The sequence below is a fragment of the Typopeltis vanoorti genome, chromosome 9, assembly GCF_054136105.1.
Source record: "Typopeltis vanoorti isolate ZY-2024b chromosome 9, IOZ_Tvanoo_1.0, whole genome shotgun sequence".
NCBI lineage: Eukaryota > Metazoa > Arthropoda > Arachnida > Uropygi > Thelyphonidae > Typopeltis > Typopeltis vanoorti.
Window position 1 is genome coordinate 136,800,290 of NC_143557.1, and position 20,817 is coordinate 136,821,106.

A 20,817-nucleotide genomic window follows, 5' to 3' on the forward strand; every position below is an offset into this window, starting at 1 on the left:
TCCCTCAATGAGTCGTTAGCCTCCTTGGAGGTGTCATGTAATATTGAAAATACTCTATGCATATGAGATGTGGTGGCTGGTTTTCATACTTAATTCTGTATTTTTGTATTGCTATTGTTAAAGTTTTCTTTTTTTTTTAATTGAATGTGTCTCTTTTGAAAATAAGTAGTCTAGTTTTATCTTATTTTGTTTAGTAAGAAAAAGTTGATCAATTTTTGAAATCATTTTTGGAAAAAAAAAAAAAAAAAAAAAAGATTATTTCACAATTTTTTTAGGAGTTTTCTATCTGCATTTGCTTATATCTACACTCTAAATGTATCTCTTTCATTCTCAATGCATTATTTTTTTTTTATTTTCTTTCTTTTATTAAATAATTACCAAAAATGGTTGTAAAAGTTATTCACAATGAATGAAATATATATTCCTAAATATGTGTAATACAGACAGTCATTTCCCTATATCAGTTTTTGTGGTCATCAGAAATGTTCATCAAATATGCTATTAGATTGTTTTTTAAATGAAGCTCATTATCCATCCAGGGATTTAAGTTAGTTCCTTTCTCATTCCATCTTTTCCTTGTTTGTCCCTGACTTCTACATCCTCCAGTCAGGTGCTATTGAAGTATCTTTTTGGGTTCTCGTGAATTGTCCATTCTTTCAATGTACTCAAACCACTTTTTTTTAGTATTCATGTGTTTTATCCAATATTGAATCTATTTTTAGTTCTTTACATATTTCTGTGCTTTTTGGTTCCAGAAAGTAACCTTCTCTCTGCTATAGGCATTTCATTTCTCTTGTTTCTCTTCTTTTTTGTCTTCTGCAGTTTTTATGGTCCATAATTCACTTCCATACAGTACAGAGGATTTTGTCAAAACTTTATGAACTCTTATTCTTCTATGCTTTTAACTTGGTTAGATTAATAATACTATTGTCCTAAAAATACTATTGATCAGCCCGTTACCTTTAGGGAATTTGAAATTTTGATAATCAACGTCAGCTTCTTTTGTATTTGATATAGTACATCCAAGATATTTGAAGCAAGTAATTTGACTGGAGATGGTCCTTTAAAAACCATGATTTTTGTTTTCTGTTGATATTTGCATTTCAGATATTTTAGCAATTAGGATTAAGGAGCACATTGATCTTTATTTCATCTTTATGTCTTGCTATGATTATTTGGTCATCTGCAAACAGAAGAGTATTAAGTATCGGGCATCTTTGATGGACTCCTCGGTTTATTGATTTCCATTTTGTAACTTTTGATTTTTACAACTGTTTGGTTGTTTTGATACATGTTATTGCTGTGAATAGTTGATTTGGAATTTTTAACTACTTCTTGAGTATGAAATAGTTTCTTCCTTAAGACTTTGTCAACAGTTTCCTGGTAATCTACAAATGCTATGCATGTTCCTGTGTTGAATTCACAATGCATCTCCATTGGGATTTTTGATGTAAAAGCTGGGTCAATACATAATCATCCTTTTCTGAAGCCGTTTTGTTCTTTAAAGCTTAGCTTCTACATAGCTTTATGTTTTAAAGTTAATATGTTAACTTAAAATCATCATCTAAAGTTTTAACAGGTGCACTTATCAATATATATTGGAATGATGTGATAGCCTTATTCCAACTTTTCAGTATTCTTCCTTGCTACCAGATATTGTTAATTAATTCTAAAAATCATCTAATGAGCTGCCTGCATATTGAATAAGTTCTATAATTATTCCAACTTTCTCAGGGGAATACTTTGATGTATTGCTTGTTGGATTTCATGTAATGTTATTTCTTTCACTGTATAGTTAGCAGGTAGCATTATATCTGTTTTAGTTTCTTTACTATCTTACTATAAATTTTGGAAGAAGTTAGCAAAGTTTTCTTTTTATTTCAAGACTAGTGGCCAACTACTCTCCATCCTTCACATATTTACTGATAGTGAGCTCAAACTATCAATAAATCAAAGCAAGCTTTTTCTCTGAGTGGGGTGGGGGAATACTGCAGACAACTTCTGCAATCTTGTGAGCTAAAATCCTAACACAGGTGTCATTGTCTCATATTGTGAATTCTACCATGTTAAAAACGTGTTTCCAGGAGAGAAACATGTTTTTTTTTATTCAATCTCTTTTTAGCTAATTTAGTCAATCTCCATTTTGGAGATTGACTAAATTAGGAACCAGTCACTTATATAAAAAAAGTTCCTCTTAAGACTATTACACTTTTTTATAAAATCTTTATCAAGTAGCTTTATTTTTATCCTCCTACATGTTTCGCCAATCTGTTTCTATTGGCATCCTCAGGGAATACAAATCAGTAAGCACAAAATGAAGGTTACAGACTAGGTTATAACCGATGGTTCTAAATCATACAAAAAATTGGTATTGTGCGTGTCTCGTTAACGTGATTTATTCGTGATGACTCATGACGTAATTGTTATGAAAGTTCATTTCTTTGATGTTTAATGATCTGATAAAAGTTTTCCAAATTTCTGGTAAAATTAGACCTTGATTCTTGTTTAGGTTTTCAGTTTTACGGGCGACTGTAGCTGCTTCTTTAAAGTTTCTTGAATGGTAGTTATCTTCTATGTATGACATAAGGCTCTTATCCCACTCAATGTGATGGTTAGTAGAGGCAAAGTGGCATGAAAGGCCCGAAATGTCTTGTCTGTTATTTCTGACATATCCTATGTGTTCTTTCTTGAAGCTTCGAAACGAGAAAGAAAGAACACATAGGATATGTCAGAAATAACAGACAAGACATTTCAGGCCTTTCATGCCACTTTGCCTCTACTAACCATCACATTGAGTGGGATAAGAGCCTTATGCCATACATAGAAGATAACTACCATTCAAGAAACTTTAAAGAAGCAGCTACAGTCGCCCGTAAAACTGAAAACCTAAACAAGAATCAAGGTCTAATTTTACCAGAAATTTGGAAAACTTTTATCAGATCATTAAACATCAAAGAAATGATTAGATATATGAAGAGCCAAAGGCTTCAATTCGGCGACATATAACTTGTTTAAGTTAAGGGATATTACATCCCATATAGTTTCTTAGCCGAATAAGAAACTCAAAGAGTTTCATGCCGAATATAGTAGAAACTATATAAAGTTCGGCATGAAACTCTTTGAGTTTCTTATTCGGCTAAGAAACTATATGGGATGTAATATCTCAAAGAAATGAACTTTCATAACAATTACGTCATGAGTCATCACGAATAAATCACGTTTACGAGACACGCACATTGTCACGCACAATACCAATTTTTTGTATGATTTAGAACCATCGGTTATAACCTAATCTGTAACCTTCATTTTGTGCTTACTGATTTGTATTCCCTGAGGATGCCAATAGAAACAGATTGGCGAAACATGTAGGAGGATAAAAATAAAGCTACTTGATAAAGATTTTATAAAAAAGTGTAATAGTCTTATGAATAATTGTCAAGAAAAAATTCAACAAAAGTTCCTCTTGTTGGCAACTAGAATCAAGCTTAGAATTGTGTTTCTTTGGGTAGTTTAGTGCTCTGGATTATGCTATTTTCATAAGGCTACATAGGAATCTGAAAAAATCCATTACTGATTCACTTAACTCCTTTTCACCTGTCATGTTTTTTGCTGTATCCATGAGCATTGTTCAGAGGGGACATTTAATATTTTTTCAGTGCTGTTGGTTTTCTAATTTATATAATTTATTGAGAAATCTTCATTGTTTACATCTGCTCTCTGAATCATCTTTCAGAAAAAAACGTGATGCCATCTTTCAGAAAAAACATTATAAAGTCTTCTTAGCTTTTCATTTGATTGTCCTTTCTTACACTCTCTAATTCTGCTCTTGATGAAGAGAAATTCTGTTCCTTTTCAAAATAAGGGAGCATTTTAGTAACTTGAAACTACACAATCACTTTTCATATCAGATCTTCATGGAAATACAAATGAGTGTAAAGTAATATTTATAAAATCATGTACACAAGGTGTCCTCACGGTTAGCCTAGTGGCTATGTGCTTTACAACTATATGCCTGGGATGGACGAGAAGGATAGGATAGGTATACAAGGTATGACAAGTAAATTCCTGAAATGCAAACATAAAACTATATTTGCTTACCTGTAGATTAGTGGTTACTGTCGCCTTCGAAGCTGTGTATATAAGTGCATTGCTGCACAAGGAGATTGGAAAATGCTGTCATTCTATAAAACATTTCTAGAACTTGTCTTCTGGAATGCTTTTTATTAATGTTACCACATGGCTATGTCAAAACATCTGTGTCCTTCAAGGCAGATATTCTTCAGTTTAGAGAACTGCCAAAAGTCACAAAGTACTATGTCTGCTGAATACAGAGGATGGTCCAAATTTTCAGGTTGATTTTTTAGCCAGAAAATTCTGGACAGCTGTTGCATCATGTGCAGGCCATTGTCATAATAGGTGACTCATTTGCTTGTTCAAAGATCAGGTCTCCCTTTATGAACAGCTTCGCATAACCTCACTAACACTTCTGAATAACAATGTTAGTTCACTGTCTGTTCTTGTTTAATGAATTTGAAATGAAATACATGTCCTTGTAATTGTGGCATTCATGGTATTTTGTTTTTTGGATCAAAAACCATGATGATATTTTGTTTCAGGATCAAAACAAACATCAAGCCACCATTGCCTTGGATCTGCATTATTTTGCAGAGATCTTTTTCATTCCCAAAGTCATTTATCAAAATTTTCTTCTCTGCTTCTGTCTTAATTTAATTCTTCTGCCATTAACCATATCCTTAATTAATTCAGACCAAATTAATTTCTGCACGCTTTCCACATCTTCATGTTTGAGTTTGTGCTCTTCCAGTTCTTTTTTCATCTCTCTCTCTCTCTCTCTCTCTCGTGAGTGCTCACGTTTCCATTGCGCTTTTAACCTCTTATCCTAATTAAATGCTAAACTTTTTCATAGCATAATTACCATAAACTACTCTTAAAATGTCTCGGGTTTTACTTGTGCTTTAGTCTAACTTTGCATAAAACTTGATGTTAATGGACTGTTCTAAATTCAATCACCCATTTTCCTACTGAAAGCAAAACACACACACACATGCAAACTCTACCACAGCTTGTCAACTACTGGCTTGATTGTTTTGATATCATGTGAGGTGATAGCACAGACATTTCCAAATGTGCATGGCCATGTGGTTCTGCCTGACTTGACATATGCCTAATGATACAAGACCATTCTAGGAATTTGTCATACTTCAGATGTTCAAATAAAAAAGTTTTGTTTGTGACAGCAGACAGGAATGGCACAATGTTTTCATGACAGCAGTTTCCATTCTTAGTATTAGTATACTTCATTATGTCCACATGGTCAGTGTTTGAGTCCAGTTTACTATAGAAATATTCTTTTAAATGAGGGGTGAGAATTGTGATGCTTGAATGCACTGTATGTTTGCCACAGATTAGTTGTATAAATTGTTTATAATACATCACAGTGTTAATTTTCAGATAGCCGTATTCCTGTAGTTAGTGGAGAAGAATGTCACATGCCTCTTGAAGGAGCTGGTTTATTGTGGGATGAAATATGTTTTGCTTTCTTACTTCTGCAGAAACGTCTTTTCTGTAGCTATTACTTTAAACATTTGGTCAATGAAGTACGTGCTCAGCAGGTCCTTGCATCCAGGTAATTTTTTATTTATGAAATGTTTCAATGATAGTTTATCATATACGTTTGTAATCAAAATTTAAAGCAGCAATTATTTTAAAATATAAATTCTTACTCCATAAGAATTTATATTTTTTCTTTTAATTCTTTCATGCATACCATTTCATTTCTCTCCATCCCAAGAATATTTCAATATTCCAAATATTCAAAAAAAAAAGAAAAAGAAAAAAAAGGATAATTTACTGATTCACTGCATTCCTTTTCACATGCCGTTTGCTTTCATGTTTTAAAAACTACTGCCAAATATTTTTTGCATTTTCAAACATTAAAATTTTCCATGTGTTTTGAAATTTTTAAGTTACTCATTACACGTGTATATTTTAAAATACTGCAGCTTAATGTAAAACACGTTTTAATGGGTACTGTGGTTATTGGTAGTCATCCAATTAAATCCACTAATTGGATTTAAATTTTATAATTTAAAACTAATTATAAAATCAATTTATTGATTTTATAATTAGACTCCTCAAAAGAAACGGATTGCTTAAAGATCAAAGTTAGATAATTGAGATGTCTGTGGCCTATAAGGAATTATTCAGAGAACAGACTAGAGCTTCTGACTGTCCAGTGTTCATTTTCCTGTGTTTCTGCTTGGTTACTGTGTACATGGACTAGCAGTTTAAGACTTACGTGACAAAACTACACATACATTATATTGATATAACATATGAGATAACTTGCTATTGTGATATTGAGTTTATACAGGTCACTGCCCTCTCCTGTTTTTATCAGAGAAATCAGGGTCATCTGCTGAAAAAACTGAGAAAACTACAGACTGATACTGTCAACATAAAAAGTATAATTGGAAAAGAAGTATAGTTGGCAGAGATACTAATATAGAATTATTATTATTCAGAACCATCGTGTAGTCATAAAACTCATTGCAGGAACTACGCAAGGTCTATCATACCATTCCTTAAACTCATTCACTGTTCGTGCTTCCACTACCTATCAGGCAATGCATTCCACAGTCCAACTACTTCCATACAAAACAGCCACTCCTTACCCTCTTACTCACCACTTCCATGGATTGTCCTTGATCACCTCTGTTTCTTCTGTCGACCAGACTCTGCAGTCTGCATGTCTTTAGTCTGTCCTCATAGTTAACTTTATACAGTCCTGATATAATTTTAGTTATCCCCTTTGCACCCTTTTCAAGGTTAATGTATACCTTTCAAATCCCTGCAATGAAATCTGAGCACAATAATCCAGGTGCAATTTGATCAGGGCTTTATACCACAACTCTTCTGTCTCTGCTGGTCGACACTCTTCTCAGTATTGCAGCAATTCTCTAGTTGCCTTCATCACCTTTTTCATATGTGATATCTCCTAAACTTCAAATTTCTGTCAAGTAGTAAAGATCACATCATAATCAAATCTTGAAAAAGATCCAGCAGATCATAACCAAAATGATATCTGGCATGCAGAATTGTGAATATGATGACATATTAAAGTAGTGGCCTTCAGAGTTTGAAGAATGATGGAAGAAATGCAGGATTCCTCCCTCTTACCAACTTGTATATTAGAAACATACAAAAAGTTGGTGGGGAGGTGACTTGCACTTGTAGACACAAATGAGATTTTTACAACTCATGGCATGTGGAGAACTCAGGGTCATTCATTGAAGTTGAGCAAGAGTGTGCTTGTGAAGTACAGATTCTTATAGTGTTTGGGAAATATGCTTTTGTGTCTGAAAAATGAGAAGATATTGTGAGTGCATTGTAATTTAAATGTTTGCAATGTAAAAATAAGTATTGAAGCATTGGCTATGTATTAGGGCTTCAGTGCTTGGAGGAACTCATGTTGGAGGCTTAATGGAGTGAAACAGTACTGAGGAAATATTATTCCTTTCTCAGTGCTGTTTCACTGAGAAAGGAATCATCTATGTTTAATTTTACGTTACTTCCATAATGTCTTCTTTTGTGTTTGCTTGCTTAATCTCTTCATTCATCCATTTCACACCTACCTTATTTAACCTTTTCGACATACATTTATACATTGCTTCTACTAGATAGTTCTTAAATAAGACCCAGGCAGCATTGATCTCCTTTCCATCCAATGTCTCATTCCATTCCATGTACAGCTGCAAGCTGTTTCCTGAACTTCTCATAATCACCAGCTTTGTAGTTCCACATATATCCTTTCCTCACAGAAGTCTTCATATGGCTGGCAACCACCCAGGTAATCACTTTATGGTCACTCTCACTAGCTGGAGGGAGATTTGATGCCAAATTTATAATGACATCCTTTGATGAGACAAATCCAAGATCTTCAATCCTCACCTGCACTCTGTTACATACCGTCTCAGATAGTTGTCCCTCAAAAACCCTCAAAAACTCATTTTCTTCACTTCCAGTTGCTATCTCATCATCCCAGTCTATATTGCCATAATTAAAATCATTATAATCAGCCTTTTCTTATATCCTTTGCTAATTTCCTTATACATTTCATGGTCACTTCCCTCACATTACAGGTCTATAGCAACATCCGTTTAAGTATTTCATTCTGTTTACCTCTATCTCACACTATATTCCCTCAAAACCTACTACTTTTTCCTCCATGCACCTCTACCTTGTTTGGACCTAACTAATTTTTTTATCAATAATAGCACTCCACCTTCCTTTTACCTTTTCTAGCTTTGCAAAAAATATCATTAGAATTATATAACGCTACAAGCACTGTCAAAAACAAAGGATTATATGGAAGCCAGAACAGGAAGAAGAATACAGTATCCCAGAAATACAGACTTCTGAAATAGTAACAAGCAATGAAAGGATTTAATTAAAAGCAAGGAGAAGTATAAAAATTAGGGATCGGCAATGTTTTCAGACTCGCGGGCCATTCAACTTTTATTTTTAATAATCAGGCCACAAGCGTTTAATTAAGAGAAAATAGTGGGTGAAAAAAAATACATCAATTATCAATTTTTATTATATCAATCTTAAAAACACAGAAATACTTAAAGTACAAGATATGAAATAAGCGTGAAAATGAAACTCAATGAAAAATTATTATCACTTAAAAACAAAGTAGTATAGTTTATGCAGCACAATATGTGTGTCTCCCTGCTTAATATGCCTTTTGTAATTGTTTTCCCTTAGCCAAATTATGTAGATCACTTTATAACCTGAGGTGCAAATTCAAATCAAAGCATGCAAATGTTCATCAGTCAGTGAAGAAGAAAATTTATTTTTTCTTAAACTCTGGCAGAAAATGCTTGTTCACAAATGTATGTGCTTCGAAATGCAACTATCATTTTCTTTGCAAAACTGATTAATCTTTTCAAAATTTTCTATACTTTTTTGGTAAGCATCAATAAATTTTTTGAATATTTTCTAATGAAAATGCATTCTTTAATGTTTCATTGTGTTGTAATTTCAAAAGAATTACAACATGTTAAACATGTTTCACAATGCGATGTTAAAAATAACATCGCATTGTGAAATACTTTTAACATCGCATAAGTGAAATGCGATGTTAAAAATAACATCACATTTCAATGTTATTTTTATGAAAATCCACAAATATTATTGAAAATTCCATTTGTAAATCATCAATAATACCAACAAAAGTTTCATTTTGTGTTTGTCACCCAACTGTAGATACAGATTTGCAACATATATAATGATGTAGATCTTCCATCATATATTTCTTCAACAGACATAGTTTGCCATCAAACGCTTTTGTCAGAAAACAAATTTACCTTGGCCCTGCAGGTTCAAATTAAGTTCATTAAGGTAGTTGTAATGTCTACCATAAATACAAGAGACATAATCCATTTTTTATCCGATAGTTGTAGGCCTTATTTTTGTGCTCTGTCACGAAAATATCTATTTCTTCATGTAAATTAAAAAATCTTTTTAGCACAGCACCTCTACTTAACCATCTAACACTTGAGTAATAGATAACGTCATTTCTTGACAATAAAATTTTATGGGCCACATACCATGTAAGTATGGTCAACCTTTTATGGGCTGCCAAAAATGCATGTTTGGGCCACCAGTTGCCAACCCCTGATATAAATTATTTCTAAAAATGATAACAGACAGAATTATCAGATTATTAAATAAAGCTTAGCTTAACAAACAAAATGAGATTCAGAAAGGGGCTTACCAGTATTGATATTTGTAAACATTTAATCTTAGAGAAAATTCAGAGAATACCATGTGTTATTATACTTTTGTTTTGTAGATTTAAAAAAATAAAATAAAAATTTTGGAAAACATGCAACAATGCTACTTACAATGAAGAAATATGGAGTGAATCAACTTAGCTGAATTATTGTGAATTATCTATAGCTGATAAATAAAGTATATAAAAAAACAACTGTTAATATCCTTTTATATATATATTATTATTATTAAGGCATCCATGGAGTCAAGAGAATCATCGCTTCCTAGGAAACACAGTTTATCATACCTTGAACTTAACCATGCTTGCTCTCGCCACTCTATCAGGCAATACATTCCATGGTTCCACCACCCTCCATGCAAAGAAACCACTCCTCACCTTCGTGCTCACATCTTCCTTTCATACTTTCCAGGGATGGCCCCTTGTCAACACTCCTTCCCGCTGCTCCACCAAGTGAAAGAACTTTCAGGGTCCACCCTGTAACTGCCCCTCAACAGTTTAAAAGTCTTGATCATATTATCTCTCGTTCTTCTAGATCTCTTGTCTCCCTTACTTCCTCCAGTACAGCTCCTCCAATCGATTATGCAGTCTCCCATCGTTGTATCCCAAACTTCAAGACTTTACATTTTGCTGGATTAAACTGATACCTTCATTCATTTGCCCATCTCTCCAGTTTATTCAAATTCTCTTGCAGGGCTGCCATATCTGTACTGTTACTAATAATCCTTTCCAGCTTCACATCATCCGCAAACAACTGAATATCCCCTTGCAATCCACTGACAATGCCATTGATATAAAGGTTAAGCAATACAGGTCTCAGTGTGTAACTCTACTTGTAACCTTCTGCTTCCTTGATATTGCCCCATGAGTTGTGTATGATGGGGCAATATCAAGGATAATTGCCCCATCATACACATAGGATTGGCTATCTGATATCTCTCAGATAGCCAATCCTGAATCCATTTGACTAACCTGACATTTAAACCCATGTGCTGTAACTTAAATATCAGCGTATCATATGGCACTGTCAGATGCTTTTTTCCAAAATCCAAAAAACTGGCAGTGTGTAAGCATTTCCCTCATCAACTGCTCGTGTCACTTTATTATAAAAGGCAATAATATTACTTAAGCAAGAAAATCCCTTAACAAATCCATGTCGATTCTCACGGATAACATTATCCGCATCTGCCCAATGCTGTATATTGCCCCTCACTAATTTCTCCAAGACCTCAACAACTACTAATGACACACAAACTAGCCTAGAATTACACTTCCAGTCTGCTACCAGACTTATGCAATGGCACTATTTTACCTTCCTTCAATTCTTTAGGTAACTTTTCCATAGCCAGACTTCATTGTAAAGCCAAGTCAAAGGATTTGTCAATTCTTTAGCACATTCTCTCAAAACCCATGGTGAAATACCATCCAGTCTTTCTGCTTTACTGACATCTGGAGTACTCAGTATTTGGAACACGCTCACCTCTAAACCTCAAACCTGCCCTATTTCTCTAGCATTAAAACCTATTTCTCCAGAATGAATTACTCCAATAACATGGTCATTAAACAACTCCACTATGTCCTCTGCATCAATCACTCTATTCCCATTTTTGTCCCACAATGTCATTCTTCTGCAGTCATTTCTCCTCCTACTGGCCACATAGCTAAAAAATTCCCTAGGATTTTCTTTGGATCTTAGTGCCAATCTCTTTTCATATTCCGGTTTTGCCTTCCTCACCGTATTAGTCACTCTCATGGCCGGAGTCTTATCCTCGTGTATCTGCTCTCCATCCGTCTCCTTATATCTCTTCCATAACCTCTTTTTTACCTGCAGTTCCTGTTTGATGTTGTTTGTCATTTACTTTACACCAAATTGTGTCTTCTTCTTCACTCGTGGAATACAGCTTACTATTCCTGCTAATAAATATTCCTTCACAATTTCCCAAGCACTAATGATATCTTGCTCTTCCAATTCCTCCCTCCATGGAACTGTCCCAAGTTGATATCTAAGATTATTATAATCACCCACCTTATAATTCCACATACTATCCGGCCTCCGTATTATCCGGAGCCCGTATTTTATCACAGAGAATTATAATAATACAGTAATTCTCCGTGATAAAATGAGGAATACATACTGTAATTTATTTTGCCAAGGCGTTGCAAGCAGGCGTCTGCTACAATCCTTCTATGTGCTGTGCCGTGTGCATAACACAAGTTGAGCCATACAAAGTGTGGATTTCCCTGCTTCGTCAGTTGTGTATCGGATGTCCACAAGTTCAGAATACTTTTGCCACTGTTCCTGGTTATGTTAGTAAATTGTTATTTAGTGTGCTTCGTTGTTTTTTTATTAAAGATTACGAAATGGGTGATAAACGAAAAAAGGTTGTAGTGACTATGAAGGAGAAACTACCCACTATAAAGCAACTAGACTCTGGGGTAATGCAAAAACTATTGCTTCGGAGGTAGGAGTCGAGAAAAGTACAGTTGGAGACTGGAAGAAAAATCGAGCAGAAATTGAAAAGTGGTGTGCTGCCCAAGCTAGTGGAAGTGGAATGAAAGTAAGAAAAACGATGCTGAAAGGTAAGCATAAAGAAGTTGAGGAAGCTTTATTTTTATGGCATGGACACTTAAGAGGAAAGGGCTTGCCTGTTGCTGGGCCGATATTGCAGGAAAAAGCATTGCAATTTAAGCGACAAATACATGTAGAAGGAGAAGATTCAGAATTTAATGCCAGTGATGGATGGTTAGATCGGTGGAAAAAACGATTCAGTATTCGCCAGATTACCATAAGTGGGCAAGCGTTATCTGCTGATAAAGAGGCTGTACCTTTTGTTCAAAGACTATCTGTTTAAGCTTATTGAAAAGGAGGGAATTTCTGGGGAGCAGTTGTACAACGTAGTGAGACCGGTTTAAATTATAAGATGCTCCCTACAAAAATGCTTGCATCAAAAAAAGAAATCGCTGCACCAGGATACAAGAAAAGCAAGCAATGAGTCACCATCTTGGCTTGCAGTAATGCAACTGGCAACGACAAGCTTAGGCTTATGTTAATAGGAAAATCAAAGAAACCTAGAGCTTTTAAAAACTGAAAAATCAGGAATCACTTCCCCTATATTACACACATCAAAAGAAAGCATGGCTGAATTCAGAAATTTTTAAAATCTGGTTCTTCCAAAATGAATTCATACCGACTGTAGAAAAACATTTGCAAGACAACAATTTGCCGAGAAAAGCTGTGCTACTTCTTGACAATGCACCTTCGCACACTGCCAATGACGAACTCGCAGATGGAGACATCAAAGCTTTATTTTTACCACCCAATGTGACTGCTGTTTGTCAGCCAATGGGCCAGGGCGTCCTTGAAATGCTAAAGAAAAAGTATCGTCGGTGTCTTCTCAGTTCGTTGATATCAGCGATTGATAATAATGAAAACTGCATAACCACTCTGAAAAATATTGACTTGCTAGATGTCTTAAGGTGGTTGGCCGAAGCATGGGAAGAGATTCGAAACATATCACTTGTAAAGTCTTGGAAAATTCTTTTGGACCATGAAGGTGGACATTTCAACCTTGAACTGTGTGTGAAACCGAAGTGGAAGATGAAAACAATAAACTTGTTTTGTTGCTCAAAAATGTACCGAGCTGTGATGATGTCAATGCAGAGGACATTACAGAATGGATGTCAGATGACTAAGTTGATGATATAGCTGACAACAATATTGTGGAAATGGTGACACGGGGGGAATAGGAGGAGGAGGCATCCTTAGATGACAAATCTCATCCCCCATTTGGAAGGGTTCGAGATGATTGAAGCAGTGCTGCAGTACATTAGTGAGCAGGAGGAAGTGACGCCAGCTGATATCATCTGCTTGCATAAGTGGAGGAACATTGCATTGCAGAAGAGGGCTAAAAGGGTGAAGCAGTCATCTATCAAGGACTTTTTCAAAAACTAAAAACTGTAAGTTTTGACTCTTTCATCTTAGGCCTACCTTTTCACATTTGTGTGAAAAGGTAGGCCTAGAACTCCAGCCTATCCGGCTTTTGTGTTATTCGGCCTGCCCTTCCGCCACATTAGGCCGGATAGTCGAGAGTCTACTGTATGTTCCCTTTTTTTTGATACTGCAGCATGTCTATTCATCTTCCATGTCAAAACCACATGGTCACTCTCTTCAACTGGTGGAAAAGATGTCATCTCAGTTATTATCAGCTCTTCTGATGCTATGACCAAATCCAAAACTCTTGAACCTCTTGTTCCCTCTATTACATGTTGCCTAAGAGATTTGTCCCTCAAGAATTCTGGAAATCCCATTCCCTTATTACTACATGCATTTTTCTCTTCCCAGCTTATACTGCTGTAGTAGTGAAAATTTCCCATAACAATAATTTTTCTTGCACTTGCCAAGCTCAACTGCCTAAACATCTCCTGCTCCCCATCCTCTGTACTCCTTGACTTGTAGCAACACCAAATAAATATCCTGTCTTGTCCACCTCTACCTCACACCATATGCGTTCAAAACCATTACTGCCTCCACTCTTAGAGGACATAAATAATCACCTATCATAAACTGTACTCTCCACCATGTTTTTCCCCTGCTATCCTGCCAAAAAATGTTGTACCCTGCTACATCTATTCTGTTACTGTATCATCTTCCGTCAACCATGTCTCAGTGATCCCGATAATCTTTGTCCTGGCTGATGCTATCAGCGCCACGAATTTATCTCCTTTATTCTGGATATTCCTGGCATTAGTATAAAGCATAAAAATGTCTCTGCTTCTATACTTATCATTATCCCCTTCATACCCCACTGGACTCTGTGTTACCTGATGTCCTCATGCTTCTCCCAAGCTCCCATTCTCACAATAGGCCACCTCTGCTACCATCCACCCTGGGAACTCTAGTTTCCCTGCATTGACACACCAACTCGTTCAGAAAACAGCAATCTATCCAGATGTCTTCATCCTTCCTCATTCAAATGAAAGTGGCCTCTCGCATACAGTTCCTTTCTGTCCTCAAATGCCCTTTAAGCATCCATATATTCCAATTCTTTTCTGACACATTCTGGCTATTATGCTATTCATTATTACTTCTCTTCTGCTAAGCTCCTCATTATCATACCTGGGTAACACACACACTATCTTTCCTCTCTGCATTTTGTTTTGTACAATCTCAAATCTCCGATCTCTCTCCACTCGATTTACACTGCCTCTCAAGTCATTCATGCCCACCATCACAATCATTTCATCCACCCTTTCTCCGGTCAAACACTCCTCTGGCATCATATCTTTCACACCACGGATCATCGAGTCTCCATACATCACCCCACTTGCCACTCTGTTCCTTGATGCTCACTGCATCCCTCTCTCTCTCTCTCTCCTAACCTTTTTTCTCAGTGTTCCCCTACTTACCCTACTTATTCATACTTGCATAACTCTATCCCTGGTTCCAGCATTCTCTTGCATTCTTCTCACTTCCTCTCTCTGACTGTTTCCATTCTCTCCTCTTCTATCATTCCCATAACTCTCTCTCATTCCCTCTCCTCTACTGTTTCTATTCTCTCATCTTCTATCATTCCCATAACTCTTTCTCACTCCTCCTCTGATTTGCCTTGCATTCATCTCTTCTATTCACCTACTCTCATCTTTTTGTACTTTTCATCTCATTTCCCAGACATTCCACCTCTTATTTCAACCCATCTGTCTCTCCCTCTGCAAGTTAGTCACTCTTGCTCAGCATTCATCCTCCCAATCAAGACCATCTCTGAAAATTTCACAATCATTCAAGTCTTGCACACTCCCCCACTCTTATTTTTTCATTCATATTTCGCTCGTTATTCTCACCTATCGCACTACTTGTCTCCCGAGATTCTCTCGCTCCTGATGCAATGAGGTCGAATATTGTAACACCCAACTCACTGAATTCCTCCCATTGCATACGTTTTACACACGTATCTACTCCACGCGCATATCTTTCTCTCGCCCACCACATATCCATCTGCTGTGATTCATGCATGCCACAAGTCCCGCATACCACAAAATGCTTTATGTTTTGCAAAATAGAGTCCATGAATTGGTGAGGACTTGGTGACATACCATTTGTAATTGGAGCTGCAGCCACCACCATCATTAACTTAGTGCCAAGGAACTACTACAACTAAATGCTAAATACTATGTTATACACTCTACTGTAAGTTAATTTACTTATGCCATACTACAAGTATAAGCTATATTTACTTTACTAAATAACAAAAACTTATCTTATCTTCCACCACAGGTGCATCCAACTCTGACCTCGCCTTTTCAGTAACCCACAAATAACTCAATATAACAAAATCAGCACCACTAAAGAACACTTGTGTTACAGAGAAAAAAATATAGCACAATTTGCGACAGAATCACACTCTACACCAATTAAAACACTTTTTTTATACCATGTCTCCTTCAGACATTTCCCTTCCCAATCAAGAAGTTTGAATATTTCATCTAGACATGCTGTGAATAATTTTGGAGATATTGTGTCACCCTGTCTTATACCTCTGTATTTACACAGCAGAGATGTTTCCATTGAAATCAATTATTGCTGTTACATTGGTATATGCTGCTTTGATGGTTCTGAAGTGTGGCTTCTCCACTTGTTGGTTTTGTAATGCTTTAAGTATTGCATAAGTTTTTACTGAATCAAAGTCTTTTTCATAATCAATAAAACCAAGACATAATGGTAACTGATATTTATTACACCATTCTATAATCTGTTGTAAAACTTTAATATGGTCCATTGTACTAAAGCCCCTTTGAAAACCTTCCTGTTCTTTTGGTTGTGCTAGGTCTAGCGTTGTATAAAGCCTATGAGCCAAGACTTTTGTAAGCCACTGAGAGAAGACTGATGGGGTCTAGCTTGTCTAGTCTTCTACTTCTCCTTTTTATATATCAGAATTAGGTAGCCTTCTTCCATGCTCTTGGTACATCATTTTTATTCAGACATAAGGTAAATAGTTTTTCTAAGCTTTTGTAGATCATTTCCCCACCTGCTTTTAGAAGTTAAGCTATAACTCCATCCTCACCTGCAGCTTTTCCATTTTGCAAGCTTTGGATGCTCCATGTAACTTCTTCTAGAATCTGTGGCACTTCAGTTATTTCATAGTTGTCTTCTTTATTTAATTTGTCATCCTGATATAAGTGTGTTTAATCTCAGAGTCCTACAGTTTAAAGTTCCAAGGTCTAGTTTCCAATGGCAGTGTGATCTGGTTACCCAGGGATTCTTAGCACTCTCTGCCTTCATGTTTAACTGCCTGCTGCCATAGGTAGTAACAATCTTGCCTCCAGAGAATCAGAGCCATTTTATTCCTCTTTGATTCATCTTGGAAGATTGGACCATAATTCACGGGTTAGTGAATGGCAATATTTTCACATGGGATCGCCAGTCCCAAAACTACTGTTCCACAACTCTTTATTCAATTTATTCAGCGCTACCTTGATATCCAACGGATGGTAGTCAGGGTTTCCAACTATCTGCCACCTATATATATATATATATATATATTTCAAAAAATAGATTTAATGACTCCAAGACCGAGATAACATATAAAGATTTTAATGATAAATACTACTAGTTTCGGCATATAGCAGCCTTCTTCAGGTATTTATAAAGGAAAGGAATACTAATAAACATTGAATTATTTAAATAAACAAACTGGAAATTACAGGTACAAATTGCCTCACATAATCGATACATAAAAACGTTGTATTTTTCAAGTTGTTCCAACTGGCGTGCCATTGTTTGTTGCAATTGTGCGTGCAAGTTCACGTGAACGCCAATATTGAATAACTGCAGCATGGCTATCTGGGATGTTATAACTTAAATTATTATTTAAGTGGACCGGGTTCAGTAGGATTTCCCGTGATTCTACGATTTTTCTTTCAAACTCATCTTCACAGCGAAAAATATTTTCTGATCTATTCCAGCATACAGAGTGGCTTTGTTGGTCATCATTAGGATTATTTGAAAAAAGAACATGACTGGATAAAGCAGTTGCATGAGATCTTTTGTATGAGATGTCTCTCTTATGCTCTTCTATGCGTTGTTCAATAGATTTGTTAGTTTGACCAAAGTATGGGATATTGCAATCACACCACAATTTATATACTCCAGGGTACTTAAGGTTGTGATGAGTAGGTTTTGGATGGCTGATTAGAGAGCGGATTTTTGGAAGTGTGGTGAAGAAGGTCCTGATATTATATTTTTTAAGGACTTTAGCTATTTTCTTAGAGACTGTGCTAATGTATGGAATAGAGATGCTACCTTTAAAATTAATAGTCTCTGTTGTGCACTGCTTAGGAGGGTTCAGAAGAAGTTTCTTAATTGTTTTTTCAGAGTATCCATTTTGTTTAAAAATAAGAGTGAGGTGATTCATTTCTTTTTGTAGTTCATCTTGTTCATTTAAGAGAGAACGTGCTCTGTGTCCTAAGGTAGATATAATTCCAAGTTTTTGTGGTGGAAAATGATGAGAAAGATTATGCAGATATCTATTGGTATGCGTAGGTTTTCTGTACATAGAGATTTTTAATCTTTCAGAGTATCGTGTAAGCATAACATCCAAAAAAGGTAAAGAGTTATTATTTTCTATATCAGCAGTAAATTTTATATTAGGATGTTGGATGTTTAGATGACGAAGAAAATCTGTGAGAGCTGTGTGCCCGTGATTCCAAATAATGAATATATCATCAACATATCTTTTCCAAACTTTTGGTTTAAATGAGAAGGAAGATATGGCTTTCTTTTCAAAGTCTTCAAGGAAGATGTTAGCTAGCACAGGGGACAAAGGGTTGCCCATTGCCAGGCCTTGTTTTTGTTGGTAAATGGAGTCCTTATATCTGAAGTAACCAGAATGAATGCAATGTTTTAATAAAGTGAACATTTTTTTGGATAATTTATCCTGTAGTAATGTAAGTACCTCGTCCGTAGGAACGTTAGTAAATAAAGATATAATGTCCAAACTAGCTAGAATATCATTATCATCGATGGGAATATCTTTAATATGAGAAACAAAATCTGTGGTGTTTTTGATGAAAGATGAAGATTTATTGGAGAAACACTTGAGGTACTTTGCTAAATATTTTGAAAGTTTATATGTAGGTGAATCAATTCCTTCCACAATTGGGCGAAGAGGGATGTTTTCTTTATGAATTTTTGGAACTCCATAGATGCGTGGGATAAGAGGATGTAGAGAGCGTAATGAGAGCCGAATATTATGAGGAAGTTTATGATATATTCATTATTTGGAATCACGGGCACACAGCTCTCACAGATTTTCTTCGTCATCTAAACATCCAACATCCTAATATAAAATTTACTGCTGATATAGAAAATAATAACTCTTTACCTTTTTTGGATGTTATGCTTACACGATACTCTGAAAGATTAAAAATCTCTATGTACAGAAAACCTACGCATACCAATAGATATCTGCATAATCTTTCTCATCATTTTCCACCACAAAAACTTGGAATTATATCTACCTTAGGACACAGAGCACGTTCTCTCTTAAATGAACAAGATGAACTACAAAAAGAAATGAATCACCTCACTCTTATTTTTAAACAAAATGGATACTCTGAAAAAACAATTAAGAAACTTCTTCTGAACCCTCCTAAGCAGTGCACAACAGAGACTATTAATTTTAAAGGTAGCATCTCTATTCCATACATTAGCACAGTCTCTAAGAAAATAGCTAAAGTCCTTAAAAAATATAATATCAGGACCTTCTTCACCACACTTCCAAAAATCCGCTCTCTAATCAGCCATCCAAAACCTACTCATCACAACCTTAAGTACCCTGGAGTATATAAATTGTGGTGTGATTGCAATATCCCATACTTTGGTCAAACTAACAAATCTATTGAACAACGCATAGAAGAGCATAAGAGAGACATCTCATACAAAAGATCTCATGCAACTGCTTTATCCAGTCATGTTCTTTTTTCAAATAATCCTAATGATGACCAACAAAGCCACTCTGTATGCTGGAATAGATCAGAAAATATTTTTCGCTGTGAAGATGAGTTTGAAAGAAAAATCGTAGAATCACGGGAAATCCTACTGAACCCGGTCCACTTAAATAATAATTTAAGTTATAACATCCCAGATAGCCATGCTGCAGTTATTCAATATTGGCGTTCACGTGAACTTGCACGCACAATTGCAACAAACAATGGCACGCCAGTTGGAACAACTTGAAAAATACAACGTTTTTATGTATCGATTATGTGAGGCAATTTGTACCTGTAATTTCCAGTTTGTTTATTTAAATAATTCAATGTTTATTAGTATTCCTTTCCTTTATAAATACCTGAAGAAGGCTGCTATATGCCGAAACTAGTAGTATTTATCATTAAAATCTTTATATGTTATCTCGGTCTTGGAGTCATTAAATCTATTTTTTGAAATGTATAACAACCGAGTAAAAACTAATCGCCACATATATATATATATATATATATATATATATAGATAGATATAAACCACTCCATGCAAAATAAATAAAGAAGTGTCTTGAGGTGATAACTGTTTCACACAAATTATTCATGGCAGCATTATAATATGCCCTGAGTGAGCTAGATCTAAATGCTAAATTTTTAATAAAGGCATTAATATTGATGATAGTTAAACTAAATCATTTATTGATACACTGACAATGTGGCAGTTGCAAACAACACCAAAGCCAGAATAAGCAGTAACAACAGAGAGCTAGAAGAAGTGATGACTGAACTAAACACATTATGAGATAAATTAGGATTACAATCATTCAGTTAAATCAAGTCTGTGGGACAGTGGTACACTTTATCTCCACTATTATTTATCATCCATGTAGATCACAGAGATGTTAATATCAGCTCTTTCTTTATGCAGATGATGTTATACTCTTAATTAAATCAGTAATAGCCTGCAGGATTCCCTGACTAAATTGAATAACTGCTATAATAAGTTTGATATAATAATCAAC

At 35.4% G+C, this 20,817-nt stretch overlaps 1 protein-coding gene across 3 annotated transcripts in view; it reads left to right on the forward strand.

Annotated features, from left to right (window-relative positions):
• Window positions 1-20,817, forward strand: part of Piezo (piezo type mechanosensitive ion channel component) — a 1,325,935-nt gene that overhangs the window by 674,055 nt on the left and 631,063 nt on the right. For all 3 annotated transcript variants that reach the window (XM_090398322.1, XM_090398324.1, XM_090398323.1), the window contains one exon: window positions 5,473-5,647. In XM_090398322.1, the coding sequence (XP_090254448.1) occupies window positions 5,473-5,647 (175 nt within the window). The remainder of the gene's footprint in view (window positions 1-5,472; window positions 5,648-20,817) is intronic.